General features: G+C 41.7%; 2 protein-coding genes across 13 annotated transcripts in view; one reads left to right on the top strand and one right to left on the bottom strand.

Moving 5' to 3' along the window:
• Positions 1 to 11,917, bottom strand: part of MGLL (monoglyceride lipase) — an 89,253-nt gene extending 77,336 nt beyond the window's left edge. Inside the window, exons 1-2 of one of the 3 annotated variants that reach the window (XM_052678792.1) lie at positions 11,788 to 11,917; positions 11,385 to 11,511 (exon numbers count right to left, since the gene is read on the bottom strand). In XM_052678792.1, coding sequence (XP_052534752.1) covers positions 11,385 to 11,403 — 19 coding nt within the window. In that variant the 5' untranslated portion in view covers positions 11,404 to 11,511; positions 11,788 to 11,917. Of the gene's footprint in view, positions 1 to 11,384; positions 11,512 to 11,628; positions 11,752 to 11,787 lie in introns of those variants that run through there. The other 2 variants (XM_052678794.1, XM_052678793.1) reach the window with 2 other exon arrangements.
• The window catches only part of KBTBD12 (kelch repeat and BTB domain containing 12), a 50,943-nt gene that overhangs the window by 23,003 nt on the left and 8,111 nt on the right, over positions 1 to 19,829 (top strand). For 7 of the 10 annotated variants that reach the window (XM_052678785.1, XM_052678782.1, XM_052678780.1 and 4 more), the window contains 2 exons: positions 2,055 to 2,205; positions 11,646 to 11,843. In XM_052678785.1, the coding sequence (XP_052534745.1) occupies positions 2,055 to 2,205; positions 11,646 to 11,843 (349 nt within the window). Of the gene's footprint in view, positions 1 to 2,054; positions 2,206 to 11,645; positions 11,844 to 15,528; positions 15,639 to 15,739; positions 19,275 to 19,829 lie in introns of those variants that run through there. The other 3 variants (XR_008205686.1, XR_008205687.1, XM_052678786.1) reach the window with 3 other exon arrangements.

Here is a 19,829-nt window from a genome sequence, read left to right as displayed (position 1 = left end):
TTGGCATTTTTTTGTCATTACAGACTGAAAAATTGATTAATTGCAGTCTTTCCTCTTCCTATACACTGTCCTTTTAATTTTGCTGTGTATCAGTAAGTAATGTTCTTTAAACAATACAGAGCTCCTTAATTTATTTGGTTTTTATCGTATTTTAAATGAAAAGTTGAGCCATTCTCTGAAAAAGAGATTCCTGTAATCCACTCATTTTTTGTTTCAATTGCGTTGCTTGGCCGTATGATGCTTTAACAGTTTTCAGTAGGGCCACAGATGCCATTTTCAGTAGAACAGGTAATACACAGAATTATGCTACGAGGCAGAATCATAGAATCACAAGGTTGGAAATGACCTATAAGATCATCTAGTATAACCCTCATTACCATTGCTACCACTAGCACTAAACCACATCTCACAGCTCCAAGGCTCTCTCCAGTCATTCCCAGTGTGAAAGATGCTTTTTAAGAGTTTAGTTAATTCTTATTTACTGCTCAGTGCAGCTCAGTTTTGGGCATTTAAGAAAAAATAAAAACCATGTATTTGACAGTGGTGTAGAGCACCTGTAATTGTTACTGCCAACTATAATATTTTCAGACTGTCGTCACATCTCATTGGTTTGTGATCACTTGAAATACATTACTGTTTGAAGTGCTTAGATGAGATGTATTCAGCAAACAGGATTTCCAGCTCTTTGGATGTTTACAGTGCTGAAGTCCCCAAAAGAGACAACGGAAAGATCAGAGAGCCTTTCTCATACTAAAACAACAGAGCAAGGACACCTTGCGTTTTAAAGAAGTAAATTATGAGAGCAGGTTTAATGTAGAAACAATCTGTCCACTAAAAAAGAAAGAAAGAACATTTGAACTGGAAGATATAACAGATACAAATGTGGAAGTGAGATCCAGCTTTGTTTGTCTTAACAGATCTCCAGAACAGATTGAAAGGGGAGAAAATGGTTTAGGTGCACAAACTACAAACACTAACCCAATGTTAGCTTTAAAAAATCACCTGGGGAATGCTTAAAATTCATACCTGATAATCAGCACGTGTACACTAACAGCATGTGAGCGTGAGTTCATACAAAGCAGTCTGGAGCTGAGTGGACTAATGCTGATTGTCTCAATACTACAGCTTTGTAACAGCAAATTGTCATGTGTATCACTGCAGAAGTGACGTAGGATGTGAATTTAGAGCATGTCATATGGTGTCTGCTCTTAAGTATATGCTCACTCTGTACTGAAAATACAGTTTACTTCTTTCTCAGTGAATAAATCAGTATTTCACACCTATCATGGAGAAAAATGTGTCCCTGGGCACTCTAATGGAGTAATAAAGAGGTTATATATTGCCTGTTAGTTTGACTTCTACTATCTTGTACGTTATATCATAGAATCACAGTATCATTAAGGTTGGAAAGACATCTAAAATCATCTAGTCCAATTGTCCACTTACCACCAATATTGCCCACTAACTGCTTCCCACTAAACCATTTCCATCAGTGCTAGAAATTTATTTTTGGAGTAAAAAAGAACAAGCAAAGCAAGGGCACTTAAAGCAGCTTTACAAGTAAGCAAAGTAGTCCTCTCCTATCTACATGAAAACTTTAATCCTGGAAAGTTTCAGAATTCTCACCACAAAGCCTACTGCATGCAGCCAAAGCATACTGGGTATGGCCTGAATAACAGTGAAAGTGGAAATTCAACCATTAGCAGGAGAAAAGATACAGCAATCTTTTCCCTCTATTATTAGTAGTACTTCATAGGAGCCTTGTAAAAGAAGGGGCCAGAGTTGGGCCCAATGAATATATTGTTATTACTCAGCTCCTTAGCTTTATTGCTACAGAATAGAAATTCTCAGCTATTCATTTGCCTTCCACAGCGTACTGCCAGCCACAAGTCAGGGCTGCTGTTAAACCATCCTGCACGCGCATCGCTTCACAGCTGTAATTGATGTGTTTATGTTATTTATCTGCTCCTCTGCCTGCTGTGATTAATTGCACGCAGGCATGTGCGGAGGGCTCCAAATGTTGTATTATTATATGGCTGTCATATTTCATACAGATGGATCTGCCTGACGATGAGCCGGATCGATTAAGTAACAGAATGTTTCAGTACGACCCGGGCCGAGACAAATGGGCAGAGTGTGCACCAATGAAGTACTCCAAGTACCGCTTCAGCACAGCCGTGGTCAACAGTGAGATTTATGTCTTGGGTAAGAGGAAAGAGATTTTTAACAGATAGCACCATGACTTTGTCTTTTTTCCAGCAATTTGCTTCTGTGAAGAAAAATATCTCACCCTTTGCTTTGTAGGACAAAGTATGTTGGATTAAATGGGTGGTATTTTTGGGGATCCATTACTTCCCTACATAATTTCTTCCTTCCTTAGTGCTTGAGGATTAAAATAAGTGAATAATGCTTAGTGTTCTGAATTAACATAAGAAAGGTACTTTGTTTTTAAACTACTTTTCTTTGGAGTGCTGATGGGAACTATATATAATAATAAATTTTATGAGTAGGGAAGCCCTGACAGCATCATTTCACAGGTGAACAGTGGGAAGCTAACATGCCCCATGCCAAGAAGAAATGGCACAAGGAAAAAAGAGAATTTGGAGCTCCCAAACAAAACCAAAATGGTTTGTAGATTCTGATAAAATTCAATGAATCATTCTCTTCCACCTCTCTTCCACCCAACTCAATGCAGTGCATTTTTGGAAAGCCTGAATATCTCTGTTATTTTTTAAATCAAACTTTTCAGTTTTTTCATTTCAAAACAGAAGTTTGACCAGAAGTTTTAAGTTTTTGTGGAAGAGTTCCGCAATCTCCTATCCCCAAATCTTTTGTCCCAGAATAATTCTTGGCATGTCCCCAGTTCTGCAGTTCATCCATAACATGATTCTTCCCTAAAGCAATTCTTTATGGCCCCTCTGCCCAAGTCAGTAGAAAGAACAGCACCTGCTTTTAAACACTAATAGACAGCTCTGAAAAGCAATTCAAGAAGAGATTTTTTGGAGAGATAATGATGGTTAAAGGCAGGAAAGTGCAGCCAGAGAAGAAAAACACTTTGGACACTGGCAATTATATGGGAAAAAAAGCTGAAGGGGCATTTTGGAAAGACAATAGGAAATACAAAGTTAAATAAGCAAGTAGGAGAAGAATTATAGATAGATGCATTGCTGGAAAGTGCCTGAAGAGCAGAGAGAGAAATTTGTGCAATTACTCCATAGGTGAGCTGTTGGTTGTTGATGTCCTTCCATGCTTATTTTCACAAAACTTGTGAGGGCTCTAATGTTAATAAATCTGTAAAATTTGGCTAAAACTGACCAATGGAGTCAAAAGCTGTGAGAGGAAGACAAACAAAGAACACCCCTACTGTGGGTAATTGCATATGCCTTGTTTCCTTAGGAAATAAAAGAATTTTGCAGCTCATTTTTTAATTGAAAAATAAACCTGACACGGAGCCAAAAATGTTTTCTCATCAAATTCTCCCCTTGGATATGTAGATTTGAATCCACATTTTCTCTTTTGGTGGAAGTAACATTTTTCTCCCGAAGTTAAGACGACAACATAGATGGTAAATGCTAGCTGTCATAGTCTGAAAATTGTGGAGTAGTCTGAAAAATTTTCCAAGGCCTCTAAAAATGATGAAGGTTCTTCCCATAGAATTCTGTCTGGAAACAGCAGTGCAGTCACTGATACTGAAATCTTACTCTGCTGCTATTGCACACAGTCTGTGCCCCAGTTGTAAACTTGCATGGCAAAAACCTGGCACAGAAAAGATTCAGTTCAAGGTTCATTCATGTTGACAAAGGCTTGCTAGCTTGTAAATTCTGAGACTGTTGTGTTGAGAAGTAGGTACGGCTTTCCTTTGGAAACTATTGCGATGGTATACCCAGCTGGGTATGTGTAGCACCAAAAGGAATACAGTGAAAGCACTCTAAATCTGGCTGATGTGGCACACTTCTCTGCCATTCAGGAGAGGATGGGGATGGAAGGACTGAGGTTGGCACTGACAGACCAAAGAATACCAATTGCCATGAGGATGAAAAGACCATTGCAGACTGTTCAGAGCTGTGGATCCCTCAGACATCACTGTGTCTTAACAGTGTTACGCATCATAAGAGTCTAAAGAGATGCTGTCAAGGGCAATTTGTTCAAAGAGATATGTTCTGAAGAGGGTCACAGCCTGAGGGTTGTCTTCATGTAGTGAGTTCAGAGACATCTGTGCTCAGACATAGTAGTTAAGCTTTTATTCTACAGATCAGCAAGACTTTTGTAGAGTTTCTACCCTTGCCTTTTCTACAGCTTCTCATTCAAAATGGGGATTTCTCACGGTGAAGTGTGTGCATAGAACCTGAACATCTAACAGGCTCCCACATAACCCCAGTGTGTGGGACATTCATTGAAGGGACAGCTGAGAAGCATGCTTCGTAGCAACACTTGCATTCCCACAAGTGTCACCCACTTCTCGTGTAAGACTTGTAATGCACAGCTTTTAGCTTGGTATATAAAGTCATCCTGCAGGTAGACATGAGTTAGGATAAAGAGGTAATGGCCTCAGGTTGCACCAAGGGAGGTTCAGGTTGAATATTAGGAAAAATTTCTTCTCAGAAAGAGTGGTATTGGCACAGGCTGCACAAAGAGTGGTGGAGTCACCATCCCTGGAGGTGTTCAAGAACTGTGGAGATGCGGCACTGAGGGACATGGTTGCAGGCATGGTGGGGGTGGGCTGGGGTTGGACTTGGTGATCTTGGTGGTCTTTTCCAACCTTAACGATTCTAAGGTTCTGTGACTTCTTTCAAGCATCTCTGGGCAGATATTTTTAAATGATGCATGTTTGTCAGTTCTTTCAGGTAGGATCTCTGTTTTCCCATAAAGTTTGTACAGGTCTCAGCACATTCAGGATTAAGCATAAATGAAAAATCACCTCACAAAGGATTAATCCTCTCTAATATCTCTGATGTATGAATCCAAGTTCTATCATAAATGTGAAGCAAAATGCATAGATTGAACGCTAGTTTTGAACGAGGAAAAGTGACAGCCTTGATATGAGTGTACTTTTTGCTGCGATCCTTGTAGGTGTACGCCTGTAGTAAGCAGTCTTTTGATTTCAGTGGCGTTGTGTTAGGCTCATTTTGTTCTAACCAGATCAGCATCTGATGCTTATCCACTGAAGTATTAGGTTTTGAAAAGTCCTGTTGGCACAGAATGTAAAGTACACAGTCACTGTCCAAAAACCCTTCCCAGCCTAATTGCCAGCGCCAGCGTGTAAAACCCTAATGATTTAATGGAATTATTCTAGAGTCACACTTATGGGAGGGAAATGAGAAATTGATTAGAGTTTTTTTTGTCTGAATAATAGCACTGTGCAGGAACTTCCACCATGTGTCTTAATCAGCAGTCCTGCAGTATAATTGTTGTGTAATATTCCTAGAGAATCCTATGCTATTTATACAGCGCGCACAAACCTTAAAAGAAAATGAACGGCATTTCCTAAGGCTTAAAATCCTTTCTCCTTTTCATCCCATTTGACTGTCTTAGCTCTTTCTCTCCATATTTTCCCAGGAACATAACTATATTCATTGGAAAGCCCAAGAAAGAGCAGTATTGTGTTCTTAATGACAGAGGCAATTGAGATACTTTTGGAAGAAAACCAGAGGGGAGGGCTCTATTTAAGGTCATGCATCTTAATCTCTTGCTTAAAAAAAAATATCCTTTGCAGCTAAGACTCTGAAAACTCATTGCAGCCAATGGATAAATTAGGAAGATTTGTCCAAATGTGGATAAATTAGGAAGATTTATCCAAATGAGCCATTTCTATGCTATATTCATTAGCTTATAATGAAACTCATTCTGCATAACTGCTGTCTCTGAAATACGGGTCACTGATAAAAATATTGAACCACCACGACAGCCTTAACCATGTGTTGCTTTCATGTTGTGTAATTCCTGCTTTAAAAATAAGAACATATAGGAGGACTTAAATGGGAAATCCTATTAGTGAAGATTTAGGAATCAAAGAATTTTTGTTTATCCTCTTTAGCCTGGCATCCCACCTCTTTAAAACTTGCTTGGTGTTTTTTTCCCAAGTTCTTGCCAAAAGCTTCTCTTAAAAGTTTTAAGCAATTAATTGTGGTTCAGTTAAGAACTGAAAGTCTCAGTCATAAAATACTTATTTGAATATGCATTTTGGGGTCTCCTTGGAAAGGAAAGCTTGTGTAGGAGGGAATGGAAGGAAACATTTTAGCTTTCAGGTTTGAGTATTAGCCATGAATCTGAATAATACCTTCTTCTAAAATAAATGTGCCTATTTTTAGATATGCTTTGGACTTCTGACAAGTAGCAGATTATGGGCCTGATTCTGCTGTGCTGTACCTGTGCCACAGTTCTGTGGTGCCTGTGTGCAGGAAGGGATGAAAAAGGCAAAATTTGATTTGATATAAGAGATCAGAAATGCTCCCCACTCACTTAAAAATAATTAAAGGAAACAAGAACGAGGCACCATGGGACAAAAGGAGCTGGAACTGAAATGTTCACCGTGCTGAGAAAGACAATTGGCTGGTGGTTTTTTTTTCAGCTATGCTTCTAATCAATCTTCTGCCCTTGTGCCTTTTACAAACTGCATTACATCATCTGCTTTGCTCTGTGTTAGTAAAGAATGACAGCACTTCTCATCTCTGGAAGTGCCTGCCAGGAACAGCTTTATAGCTCCCTCATTTCTGCAGGAATCCAGTTACGCAGCCTTGCTTCTTGAGAGAGCAAGCAAGCAATGGAAGCGCTGAGACTCTCAGCTTGAGTGCTGTTAAAGAGTAATGAAGGGAAATGTTACATAAGAGATTTACGCTATTAAGCCCATTGTGCTTCCAGAGATCAATTTAATAGTGAATTATTTTACGGGAGGCAAAGGAGAGCACGAGTTTGGATTTCACTTGCATGTTGGAGAATTAGTCTTTTTTTTTCCAACCAAGTCACAGAAATGACAGTAAGAAAAAACATTGCTCTGTATTATGATCTGAGTATTTAATTATATGGCAAAGGATCCCAGTAACAGTGCCCTGATCTCAATCACCCAGACCAGCCTCACCTGGGGCCTCTACCCACAGCCTCTGCCGGTAGGTCCAAGGGCACTATTTAAGCACAGGGCTGGGAAGTCATTAAATTTTCATCCCCTTCTTTTTTGCCTGATGACTTCTGGGCTGTTGGTGGACCCTTTGCTGTTGCCTACTTGTGCAGCTATGCCCCAGTGGTGAGCTCACTGTGTTGCCTGGGACAAGCTTCCCTTTGGGAATGAATGTTTTTCTGACGTGCTGCTGTAGCTGAGGGATGTGGGTCATGCTTAATTTAAGCTGTCTGTAAGTGGGGGAACCAAGTTAACTTTAATGCTCGTTTCCTAGCGCCCAAACCTTAAAGGCAGTGAGGCACTGGCAAAGGCTGCCTAGAGAAGTGGTGGGTGCCCTGACCCTGGGGACACCCAAGATCAGGCTGGATGGGCTCTTAGCACCGATGGAGCTGTAAGTGTCCTTGTTCATTGCAGGGGTATTGGAGTAGATGGCCTTCAAGGGTTCCTTCCAACTCAAACAATTCTATGCACATATATTCATATATGAAGTACTGATTTCCTTTGCATCTGCTGAACTTATTTTTGCTAGTGACTACCACCTCACAGCTCTTATAGGTGTTCTCCCTTATGCACTGAGAGGGTGTTCTGTTATTAGAAGTGTTGTGATGCAAATTATATTCAGCCTTCTCTAATGAGACTGGGGCAAGAAGGAGACAGCTGGCATTAAGCAAAGCAAAATTATCTGCCTTCAGCCAGCTACAAACAGTGCGTGGATACAGCAAGGCACAGGATGGTACTTCATTGAAATGCTGAGGATGTGCTAATCGCATCACCTACCTCTGCTTTGCCTTCTTGCATCAAAGGCTTGTCTTTTCTGTTCTGATTTCTTTATAAAGTTCATATATATTTCCATATTATTTATTTTACTAACGGAGCTTCATGTTAAATTTAAAGTCTAGTAGAACCACTTCTTACAGAGTGCCCTTGAAAGTATGTGTGGTTGCAGAATCATCCAAGCATGATATGGAAAGCACTCAAGCATTAATGGGTTTGGGAACACAAAGGTGACATCACTGGCTTTTTTTAGTCCTTCAGTGGCATCTGAAATATCTCCAAGGGAAAGCCAATAACATAAAAAGCCTAATGTGTTGAAAGGGTGTATTTGTAACGGGTGGGTAGGGGAATGGCTGAGTTCTAGGATTAAATCCTCTTGTGTGATGAATGTGAAAATGACAGAAGTGTTTGAAACTCCTGGTGAGAAAACCACCTCTCCCTGCTCAAAGGACACATAACTGGGCTTTACTTAGGGAACTAAGCCAGGTGGCATTGAATTCCCCTGCTCTGTGACAAGAGGGATGACTGCGGGTTACTGAGTCACCCTCCCCAGCATCTAATGCAGTCCTTAGCCATGGAAATAGCAATTGCTGCCCTTCAGCACACCTGTTGGGGCTCCCAGGAGGTTGTGACCATGGCATGCAAATTGTAATGACCCTATTTATAGCTCTGTGTGGTTTAAAGTACAATAATACAATTGCAAATACACAGTATTGACCCTTTCTTTACCATGTGCTGCTAGTAGGGCACTTAGAATCACTGAATCGTTAAGGTTGAAAAGGACCTCTGGGATCATAAAGTTCAACTGTCTACCTGCCGCCAATATTGCCCTCTAAACCACATCCCTCAGTGCCACATCAACAAGTGTCTTGAACACCTCTGCTTGGCATAGTCTCTCCCAAACAATCTACAGCCCTCTGCCCTTCTACTGCTCTCCCTTGACCTCCTAGAGGCACCTCTGTTCTGCATAGAAGCCTCTATAGGAACAAAGCATCAACTCATTCGGTCAGCTTTGGCACTCAGAGAACACAAAACAGACAACCTTCTTGATCTTAACTGCAATTCCATATGCCTCCGCTTGTACTCCTAATGGTTTAATAAATCTCTGCAAAGAAGGCAATGGGACAGGATGAGTTCTGGGTTCTGTGAGTGGCTAAGCACAAAGCAGCATGAATTGCCTGACACAGCAAGTTTATTTTTTCTGCCAATTTCGAGTCTTGCGTGCTGTACACATTGTAGGTGATGGATGGTCTGTTTAATGTGAGATGCCTCTACTTGGTTGCAGATGTGATTTGATTTCGCTTTGAGAAATTTTCTGGCTGATTTGTGTATTCAGCCTTTTGGGAAGAGGCCTGAGAAGTTGGTCTCTGTAGAGGAAAAAGTATTGTCTTGCAGGAGCATTTCTGAACTACTATATGTGGGAATAAGGCAAGGCAGTGCTGGTAGAATCTAATATCCTTGCATTCCTTTGTTAGCAATATTTCAGTGTTAGCATTGTTTTAAAAGAGGAGATTGAAATTTTCTGTGAGTTTGATTTCTTGTTGTTTAAAGCTTGAAAATTAGTCTTCCTTCTGATTTTCTTTCTCATTTTCTCTTTGCTGAGAACTTAGCTTTGTCTTTGTTGTAAATTGAACATGAAATTGGATTTAACTGGAATGGCTGTTGAAAGTGGAAAATAAGTTGGAGATATCTTGTACCTTCAGGAGTGTCTGATTGCGACAGGATTAAATGAGGTCGAATTTAGGTTGCCTAAATTATCCAATGAAGGTTTTGTAAATGTTTGAGAATGTGGTAGCTCTTAAACTTTTGAAAAGATCTCCAATAGACAACTAAAGATTACTTCTCTGATAATTGTACAGGGGAAATGCTTGGAGCTGATCCCCTGGGCTGGCAGCTGCGTGTCTTCATTAACTAGTAATGGTGGTGATTTTTTTGCAAAAGGCACCGACTGCGCTGTACCTCATTATTTCTTATTTCTGAAGCTGCCACGCCCCACGGTTACTGAACTTGGCAATGACAGTAAAAATACACTAAGAAAATAGCAAATAGCAACTAGGCTTATAGAAAATGTTCTGGGGGCATTTTAAGCACTGGCCTACATGAAATATTTAGGCAATCAAAAAGCTATTCAGTTATTTGAGTCTGATATGCCACGTGTATGCCTCAGCAGGTATCATCCATTCCTCTGCACAGCACCCTCTTTCATTCCTCAGATGAAGACTCTTCCTCATGGATACATGCCTGTTCTTCAGTGCAGAACTCAAGTACCACTTGAGCAATTTGAAAAGAGCTTGGTAACCTGCAGCAGTCTCTTTGGCACTGCAAAGCTGTCTCCTGAGCAGATTGAAGCAGTCTATTGGGAGCTTTAACATTATTTGCTCTTAATGAAAACTACCTTAACTGTCTTTTTGCTACACTCCATAGATTGTTCTTGCCCTGGTATCAAGTTGCCCTATACTCTGATTTTAAGGATACTACAGAATCAAAGAGTGGTAAGCTATCAATTAAATAGCTTTATCTAAAGCAGAAGATGTCTGAGTACTCCTTGAAGCTTTTCTTGATAAATTTAGGAGAATGGCATCATGTCCCATCCAATGCAAGTTAATTTTTTGCTAGTTTCTTTATTGAATTCTATGCTAAGCATTGGACAGGAAACTTCCAACAGGGTTAGAAATGTTTTCCTGAATGTTAGGGCTTTCAACTCACCAAGCTTTAGTAGTTACCTTTTTGCTGATAGTTGAACAAAGTAATTACCTACCAAGTGGAAGCACTGACATTGAGTGTTGAGGTAACCATGGCATGTATGTATAAGTGCTTGAGAAATTCAAAAATTGAATCAAACACTGCAAGTTCAGCTGGAGGAAAACTTCCAGCTGAGGTTAATGAATGCTGAATTTGGTTCTCAGTTTGTTGCTCTCATGGGATGTTTATTCAAGTAAGGATGTTTATCTTGTCCTTACTTGAATCTAAAATACAGATCAGGAAAAATGGTGGTGGCCAATTTGGAGTATTGTGATCAACAGTTACATGTTCTCTTGCAAATATCTTCAGAGAGTGCTGCCAAGATTGGAAGAAATAGTACAGTCTATATGAAGAGGTAAATGGGGACTGGGGGGCTAGGGGGCTAGAACTAGGGCTCATCTCTCTGATAGACAAGCTTAGTGCAGTGCACAGTTTGTAAAACTGGGATCTGTTTCAGTCCCACACGTGGAATTCAGGCATCCTAATTAACCTTCCAGCAGTGGAGCTTGTCACAAATAACTCAGTTGGTACTCCTGCATATAGGATGGTTTTGTCTCTTTTGCTTAAGAATGGGTATAACCTTTCTTTCGTTTAGAATGACAAACCCAAATAGCTGTTGGTTAGCAAGTGAGATTCATGTGCACTAACAGTAACTGGGAAATAATTTTGGATCCACTGCAACTTAATGACAAACTCCAGCACACGAAACATAATCATGACAATTTATACCACAAATGAAGAAAACAAGATAAAATACCTTTGTGTTTTGAAGACATGTTTCTTGTCCTTCCTTTGTTACAAGCTCTCAGAAAGGATCGTGCTGGATTTCTGTAAGTAATGGGTTGTGTCCTGCTTTAAGTTCACTTTCTAATGATCTTTCCGAGCTGCAAAATGAAAAGGAACAGGAGGCACATGAAGATGTGGAAACAAAACAAAACAAAAAAAGATGCAACCAGTAATGTATTTTCCTGCAGAACCTGGGGCTGCTACATTTGACCTACGTATCCTTTTTCCATAGGAGGAATTGGGTGCCTTGGCCGCGACAGGGGGCAGACACGGAAATGTCTTGATGCAGTGGAGATTTATAACCCTGATGGAGACTTCTGGAGGGACGGACCTCCTATGCCTTCCCCGCTCCTCTCCTTGCGAACAAACTCTACCTGTGCAGGCTGCGTGGAAGGCAAGCTGTACCTCTGCGGAGGATTTCACGGAGCAGGTACTCAAATGAGTCTGAGATTCTTTGCCCAGTTGAAATAACTTTCCCTGTACGCAAGCTGACCTGGCTGAATAACCCTGTCGGTGGCACTGGCATGCCCTGGAGCCACAGAGCTGAATGAGTCCTTTGGACTGCTGACTCCTAATGTCAATATGCATTGTGTTCTGTTCATCCTCTCATGCTTTTTCCTTATCAAAGCACGAAAAATTAGGGATGTTTCTGATCAGCACTGAATCTTTTCAAAACTGTGAACTCAGCAGAATTCTTCTGGATTTACATTCAGAGCCATTAAGATCAGAATCTCAGCGTATGTTATGGACGTGAAAGAACTTGAGCGTATCTGTTGGAGACTAAGGCATTATTGATCTGTGGTAGCTGGCTCTATTTACTGACATGCTTTTCATTTTCAGTGCTGGAAAACCTTGTGCATTTAATCAGTAACCCAGGTTGGGAGCTGAGGTACTAAAATCCCTGATCTGGTGATTTCTAATCCCAGCGTCACGACCACCTTTCTCCCTTCATTTTCCTACTGCCTAAATCCCCAGCATTGTTAAGCATTATATTCTAATTATAAATGCAGAGAGCCTCTCAACACATCCACACTTACTCTCCTGCTATGGAGCAGCTGCTACCCCTATTTCCTTTCTGGGTGATGGCAGAAAATGCAGATAATGCAGAAATGCATTATGCACTACTAATACATGTCATGTCAGGCTCACTGCTGCCCAGGAATGTTCACGTGGTGTCCCTGGGAGATGTATCCTCCACATGATACTGACTATGGCTGTGTTGGTTTTTAGTTGCATTACAAACTCTGTGGTTGCTCTGTTTTAAAGTGATTGCCACGTCTTAGTTCACAGCTCACCTCCCCTTTGTTTGCTGCTGCTTGAAGAGGCTGCTTCCCGCAAACAGTTGTACGGCAGGCAGCTCACTAACAGGCCTGCATTTATGCCATCTCTGATGGAAATTCTGCAACCTCAGAACTATTATGTTTATGATGCATCGTAGCATCAGAATGTTTGCATTTCCATAGCAAACACAGTGTCATCATATCTGTCTTTTTCCTCAGCAGTGTAAGGAAAAAGCCTATTCAGTCAGTGGGTTTACATCTCAAAAGGCTGATCATTTTCACTGGAAAATGAAGCAATTTCATTCAAGATGACTAACAGCTTAGTATGAAGTTTTCTGAATACGATAGCTTCAGAGCCATAAAAGTGCTCTTTACAGTACCATCATGTTCTGTCTCTGAGTCTCATGTTAAGAATGGTAGTAATGGGAGAGGTGGGAAGTTCCCATGTGGGTTTCAAGCTGGCCGTCTTCTGTATGTACATACAATGCCTGCTCTATGGGTCCTGACTCCTGGCTGTGTCATTGCAGTCTATATTATGATTGTGCATTGAGCTCCGCTGCCCTAAAAGTACTGTTTAGATTAGAAAGCAATAAGTTGGCGTTAGAAAATGTCAGTTTTGCTGTTACCTGTGCAACCTGACCCCGCTATGCGTGCATTTTGTATGCCAGTGGAGAAAGAGTGATTGTGGTGTTAGACATTGTGATGTCTTTTAAAAGGGAGCCAAAATAAGATTCTTACTGTCAGCTGTAAATCTGGTATATCCAAATGCCTGAGGAGTTGAGAGGAAGCTGTGCCTTAAAGATAGGCTTCTTAATGTGACCCTCAATTTATTAAAGGAAAAGGGTTGTTTAAATCTTCATAACAATAGCTTCTAGTTACTACCATCAAGGAATAGATGTCTGGAGTTCATGTGCTGAACCTGAAGGTTATCTAGCTGGCTTCTTTCCCTGTCCCTGTCTCTCTGCATGCTGGAAGGTGCATTGTTCTTTAGGGGTGAAGGCTGGAGTGAGGGATAGAGAGTTATTAATGTCATGTGGGAACTTGGAGAGTGGCTTGACTTTTTCACAATTACAGCTGCTCAACAGATTCAGGATATTCCCAGAACAGCATGTGCTGCTGCTTTGGTAGCAGATAGGGTTATTTTAGAATGTGCTTGTTTGGTTTTAGTCTTTTGGGTTTCTTGGCATGCAACTTCAGTTTTTTGTGAGGGATGCAACCAAGAGAGGATACTCCAATTTTACCAAACATTGTAATTTAGTTTCAACCAAGTGGAGTTTTTGGAACAAGCTGGAGGCACAGCTGTAGGCTCTGTTTGCTGCCTGCTGAACTCTAAAAGGCTGCTGTGAACACTTGAGTACAAGTGCTTCTCAAAAAAAAAGCAAACAAGCCCAAGATATTGCTGTGCTGGAAAGTCTTTGCCAGCGTATATAAGCAGCTGTGTATAGGGACCCTCTATGTATTGGATATCTGTCTTCAACTCCCTCAATCTCCCTTTGCATTCATTTAACCTCGCTCTTAATCCAACACTGTAAAAGGTGCTCTAATAAGGATGTTATTCATCTTAATTTTACTTGTGTGGGCACCATGCTCTGCGTGCCTTCCTGTATGACCATAGACCTGAATGGTTAATTAGAGGCCAGAGATGCTATACTCAAACACAACACTGAGAAATAGCTGCCAAATGCCCAAAGGATCTTAATTTTGGATGAAAAGACAAGATGTTGCCCTTTTGAGATTGCCCTGTTTGACACTCCTTGAAGCTTTGTGATGGCAGGAATTGCATCCCACTTGTATTGCCTACCAAATCTTTGCTTGGAGGAGAAGTGGAGTAGCACTAATAGCATCCCCAGGAGCAGAGGAAGAAAAAGCAGAAATTTAGACTTAGCTGGGGTGCCTACATGAAGACCTTAGCGACCCCAGGCTCCATGCAGCCTATGGAGAAGCACAGACACTTCCAGAGGGACATTCATCTCCTTGCTGCTTTAAGTCTGCTCTGAAAGACAAGAAGGCAATTCGGAACCCTGAGAACCTCTTGTCTCTTAATGCTTCATGTTTCTATCAGCATATGAGCACTCAGAGTTGGCTTACCTAAGGCAAATCTGTTGGGATCCTGGCGTCTATGGTTAGATAGAACAAACCACTCTGAGACCTGCGTTGGAAACACCTAGAATCGTTAAGGTTGAAAAAGACCTCTAAGATCATCCATTTCAACTGTCCACCTACCACCAGTACTGCTCATTGACCACATCCCTCAGTGCTACATTTCCATGGTTCTTGATCACCCCAGGGATGGTGACCCCACACTCCCTGGGCAGTCCGTCCCTATGCCTGACAACTCTTTTGGATAGTAAGTTTTCCTAGCATCCAACTTTTGCTTGTTTTGAATTCAAATTCCAGTTTCCTGCTTTAGCATGGCTTGCCATACATCGTCCATTAGCCCATTGTTTATATAAATTAGATCATTTTCTACTAAAACCACTATGACAAATAAGAACCAACACTGCACATCTCTGGTGCTCAGCTCCAGCTCACGTAACTGAGTGGCATGAGTGTGTTTGCCTGCCTTTTGTTAGCAATGTTGTAGCACTCAGCAAGAGATTCAATAATGTTTAAAATCATTGGGTTTATCCACTGGTTTGTAGTTCTGCAGAGTGAAAATGACAGCCGCAGTATGAATATTCAGAAGGACCCAGTGTGCAGCAGCCAGCCAGCTTGCCACTAATTGCTAAAATATGTTGCTGCATTTACTGCTGTAGCTATGGATTTTAAAGCAGCCTTTGCAGACTGAGCATAGTGTTCTTGTTCATGCATCTTATTTCCTTTGCCTTTACATAGCTCTAAAACCTGACACCTGCACAGGTTGGCAGCTATTAATGTGAAGCTGGGCATGGCAGAAACAGACTCATTAGTGCTCCTTGTTGGAGGAGGGGTGAGCAGCTCTGCAGGTACGCAGCAAGCACTACACACAAATAAATGCCTGCCACATTGTATTCTCTTTCCCTTTGACTGCTTCTAAATATTACAATTTTTTTTTTTTTTTTTCCAGTGAAAAGAATGAAGGCAAGTGTGTGTTTGCTGTGACTGCTATCAGCTCATGGAGGCACATACTCGATGTCATGCTGTAGCCTCAAAGAGATCTCACAGCATGTCTCTGGGGGCTGGGGCAGGGGGAACAATCAGCAGGGCTCTGTTTTCTTGATCATAGCTTTAGTCTATAGGTGTTAGTCCAACTGTCTGCCTCAGATTTGAACTAAATTCTATCATATTTAAACTTCATTGTAATTACTGTACTCCCATGTGGCATCAGCTGGTGTGCAAAGCAAAGGGACAGCCACCTCAATTCAAATAAGATGCTTTACAGGTCTGCTGGTAGTGGCTCATGCCACTTAAAACGCCTTGTGATTTTATCAGCTATTGCATTTGATGTGGAACTGCCTTTCTCTGAACTGGCTGTTCTGCCATCTTTCTTCAACGCTGTTCATAGAGAAGATAACGTTTGCTGCTTCCCTACTCTATATGTTAAAATTCTGTGTGGGGCCAGAGCAGCTCAGCTCAGATCTGCTATTTACTTATCACTGCTATCAAACAGTAATTCATTTTTTCACTCCAGGGGTATTACTGGTGGCGGGAGGAAAAGGGGAAGAGATGCCTTTGGACTTGGAGCACAAGAATCTCAATTTTGTCTGCAGCTGTTAGATAGGTGATATGGTAACAGTCTGCTAGCTGTGTAACTCTGATTCTACCAAAAAAAAAAAAAAAAAAAAAAAAGTATGCTTACCCCAGGTGTGCTTTCTGGCCTCTTCTTCCCTATTTACATAAATTGCAATCCATGTGCTGGAATAGCAGCAGCACTGCTTGAGGCAGCGCAGAGCCGGGTCATAATTACTGTATTCCAGCTGAGCTAATGAGTTTGCATCTCCATGCCACCCTCTCCTGACAGTGGACTAGCTTAATAGTTATTTATTTTGACTAATCTCCCATAAAGGCTGTTCCCCTCAGCCTCATCCATTATGTGATTTAGATGGAGAATCGTTGTAATGCCTGTTTTTTTTTGTTTATTATAGTGGTTATGGTACATTACTGGAATCAAATTAAATCTAGACATTAAGAAGTCTGGCACAGTAAATACTAGACTTGTGAAGTTTGGGGGATGAAGGATTGGAAGGAAAGCTGTTTCTCCAGCACCTTCGCATGTTCCCAGCTAAATAAAGCAGAGGGGCAAACCCTGGGCTGCAGATCTGCAGCACTGCTTGCTTCCCTCGGTTAGAATTTACCAGGCAGTGATGAATAATTAAAGTTCTCCTGCCCACAGTTGTTACCATTTACATATGCATCCCCACCCATGAAATGGATTCGAGGTCCCTGCGTTTCACTCAGCACAGAAATCTGACACACCACTGCTGCTTGTCTATGGGTCCACTCTGAAAAATGCCACTTGAATTCTGTCCGTTCTCTGAAGGGCTGCTCTGACACCTCTCCGGGGTGCTCCTTCCAGCCCTGTGCTCATTAGCTAGAATCTCACTGTGGTAAATAAGGCCAGTGCAGGTCAGGGAATCGCTGGTGAGCAGCACCTGCTTGTTTCAGATCTAAATTCAGCCTGCCGCCTGACTGTATTAGTAATTCGGTCATGCTCCCTGCAAAGATTCATTTATAACTTATAAAGGGTTAATAAATGATTAATTGACATTTTAATGCATCTTAATTAATTGCTAAAGAGGTCAATAGGTTGTTTAGAAACATGGCTCACAGCCATGTATGACATCTTCCATTGTGTTCATAACTGCCTGTCATGCATACAATCTAAACATGCTTTATATCACCGATTAATAATGTATTAGCCCATCACAAAGCATTTAGAAACAGTATCTTAATATAGTTGGAGGCCAGTGATTCCTATTCTGATCTCCCAGCTTTTATTCCCATGAATGGTGCATTGACTCCAGGAGCACTGATCCTGCTCTGCTGTGACCCACCGTCCTGCCCCCAGCACCATCAGCATCCGTGCCCATAGGGCTGGAGGAGGCCTGGCCCACGAACAATAGATAACTGGAAAGAGTTCAAAAGCTGAAGCAGCTGGATCAATCCCAAGAAAATCAGTCGAAATAACTGAATCAGAAGCTCCTTCCTGTCGGCCATTCTTTATTTATTTTAATAGATATTGATTTGTGAGGGAATGGGTGGATCACAGTTACGGTCCTGAAGAATTAGCAGAGCGAGAGGATAGAAGCCTCGTCTATGAGAGCGAGTGGCTTACCTTACTCCATGCCGGTGCTTGGAAAACAGTGAGCTGCCATAGCTGTAAATTCAGCTTTTGCTGTGTCTGGTGGGGAATGCTGCCTTGGAACTCGGCATCCTGAAGGCTGGCCAGCATGTTAAACAGCCGAGCCAAGTTCCCTCTCCTGTGTATTCTCTGCCTGCTTCTGCCCACAGGCGCGGATGATGGATGTGTGACCCCCTGGGTGTGAGCGAGGCTGGTGGAGTTGGGGGCAGCTCGCAGGCTCAGATGGGATTGGAGGCCACAGACTTGATGAACTTACTCTTTTTTCTTCTGCACATCAGGAACCAGTACATCTGGAGATAATGATCTAAATGCACTTTCTTCCCAGCGTGACACAAATGTGAATTCCCAAGTCACCTAACTCTACATCATGTAATTATGAAAGCAGCTATTAGTGGCGAGGACGATAAGTAGGAGAGGCTAATCCCACATGTTTAAAATCACCGTCTGCTCTCTGGTGCAGATAATGGCATGCAAAACCAGTTAGGAACTAGCACTGGAGGCCGAGCTGCTACCGGGCAGCTCTGGAGTGGCTGCTGGGTGACAAGGATCTGGGAATGTTTTGGAAGAGCACCCTGAGTATGTGGCTTTGGGGACTGATGGGCACCTTGTGATGTTCAAGTGCTTTTTCCATGGAAAGAGCGGAGCAGCTAGTTAACAATTCAACCACTAGAAGTCTGATGGCTTTTTTCATAAATAGATTTATGGGTGGGGAAGATAAAGCATGTTAGAATACTGTGCTGATGGGAAAAGGTTCTGAGACAACCTGAGAAGTGCCAGGACTGACATCAGCAGGAGCTGGGAAAGCAGTCTAGGTGAGGATGTTTCGGGGCATCTTATGGACAAGGGCGGATGTGACACCAAGACTACTTCAGGCTGGATGTTAGGAAGAATTTCTTCTCGAAAAAGAGTGGTGATGCACTGGCACAGGCTGCCCAGGGAGTGGTGGAGGCACTGTCCCTGAAGGTGTTCAGTAACCATGGAGATGTGGCACTGAGGGGCCAGCGGTCAGTAGGCATGGTGGGGGTGGGTTGATGGTTAGGGTGATCTTTTCCAGCCCTAGAGATTCTGTGATTCTATGATAAATGCCTATTACTCGTTGTGGTTCCATCCTGAGGTACCTGGTCCTCCTTTGAATAAACTTTCTTAGGTACTGTTGGCCATACAGCAATGGCTATGCCATGGTTAGGAAGCAGGCGTGCTTGTCCAAAGCTAGTTTGGTTATCTATGCCCTGCACCGATGAATGCAGAAGCACCCTACATTATGGAACATGCTCTCAGTATTTCCTTAATTTTTCTCCCTAAAATGGGAGAAAGATGGAGAGAAATGGCTCATAGAATGGTTGATTTCAGCAGGCTCTTGTAAGGAGGAATTAAAAACTTGACCACATTTCAGCAAACTTGCTATAGGTTTAATTCCAGTGAACTAAAATTCAGCATGATTTTATTTGAGTTTAGTGTTCTGTACATCAAACAGTCCATAGAGTAAATTTCTTGGTATTGGCTTATCAAAATAATAGCTGAGTGGTTGATAGTCCTCTATGAGCTACAGATTTTCTGCCTGTTAAGCATGTTGCTTAATTCTTCTATGTCTATCTCTTTAATAACTTCTCCATCCTGAAACAATTCTATCAAACATTCAGTTTCTAACAGGAAAGATAGAAAAAAACCCAACAACCCAGAGCTGTGTTAGTAGTATACTCTGAAGAGAAGATGTTCCTCCTCCCCAAACTGAAGGAAGTTGGAAAAAAAAAAAAAAGAAAAAAAGGTAGATCAAATATTTATAACATTGCCTGCAGTCATAGTGTGGGTCTTTCTGAGTATGGTTCATCCTGATTTACAGTCTATCCTTATTCAA

This window comes from Tympanuchus pallidicinctus, unplaced genomic scaffold (genome assembly GCF_026119805.1).
Source record: "Tympanuchus pallidicinctus isolate F22 unplaced genomic scaffold, pur_lepc_1.0 scaffold17, whole genome shotgun sequence".
Taxonomy (NCBI): Eukaryota; Metazoa; Chordata; class Aves; order Galliformes; family Phasianidae; genus Tympanuchus; species Tympanuchus pallidicinctus.
This window is presented reverse-complemented; position numbering and strand designations above follow the sequence as displayed.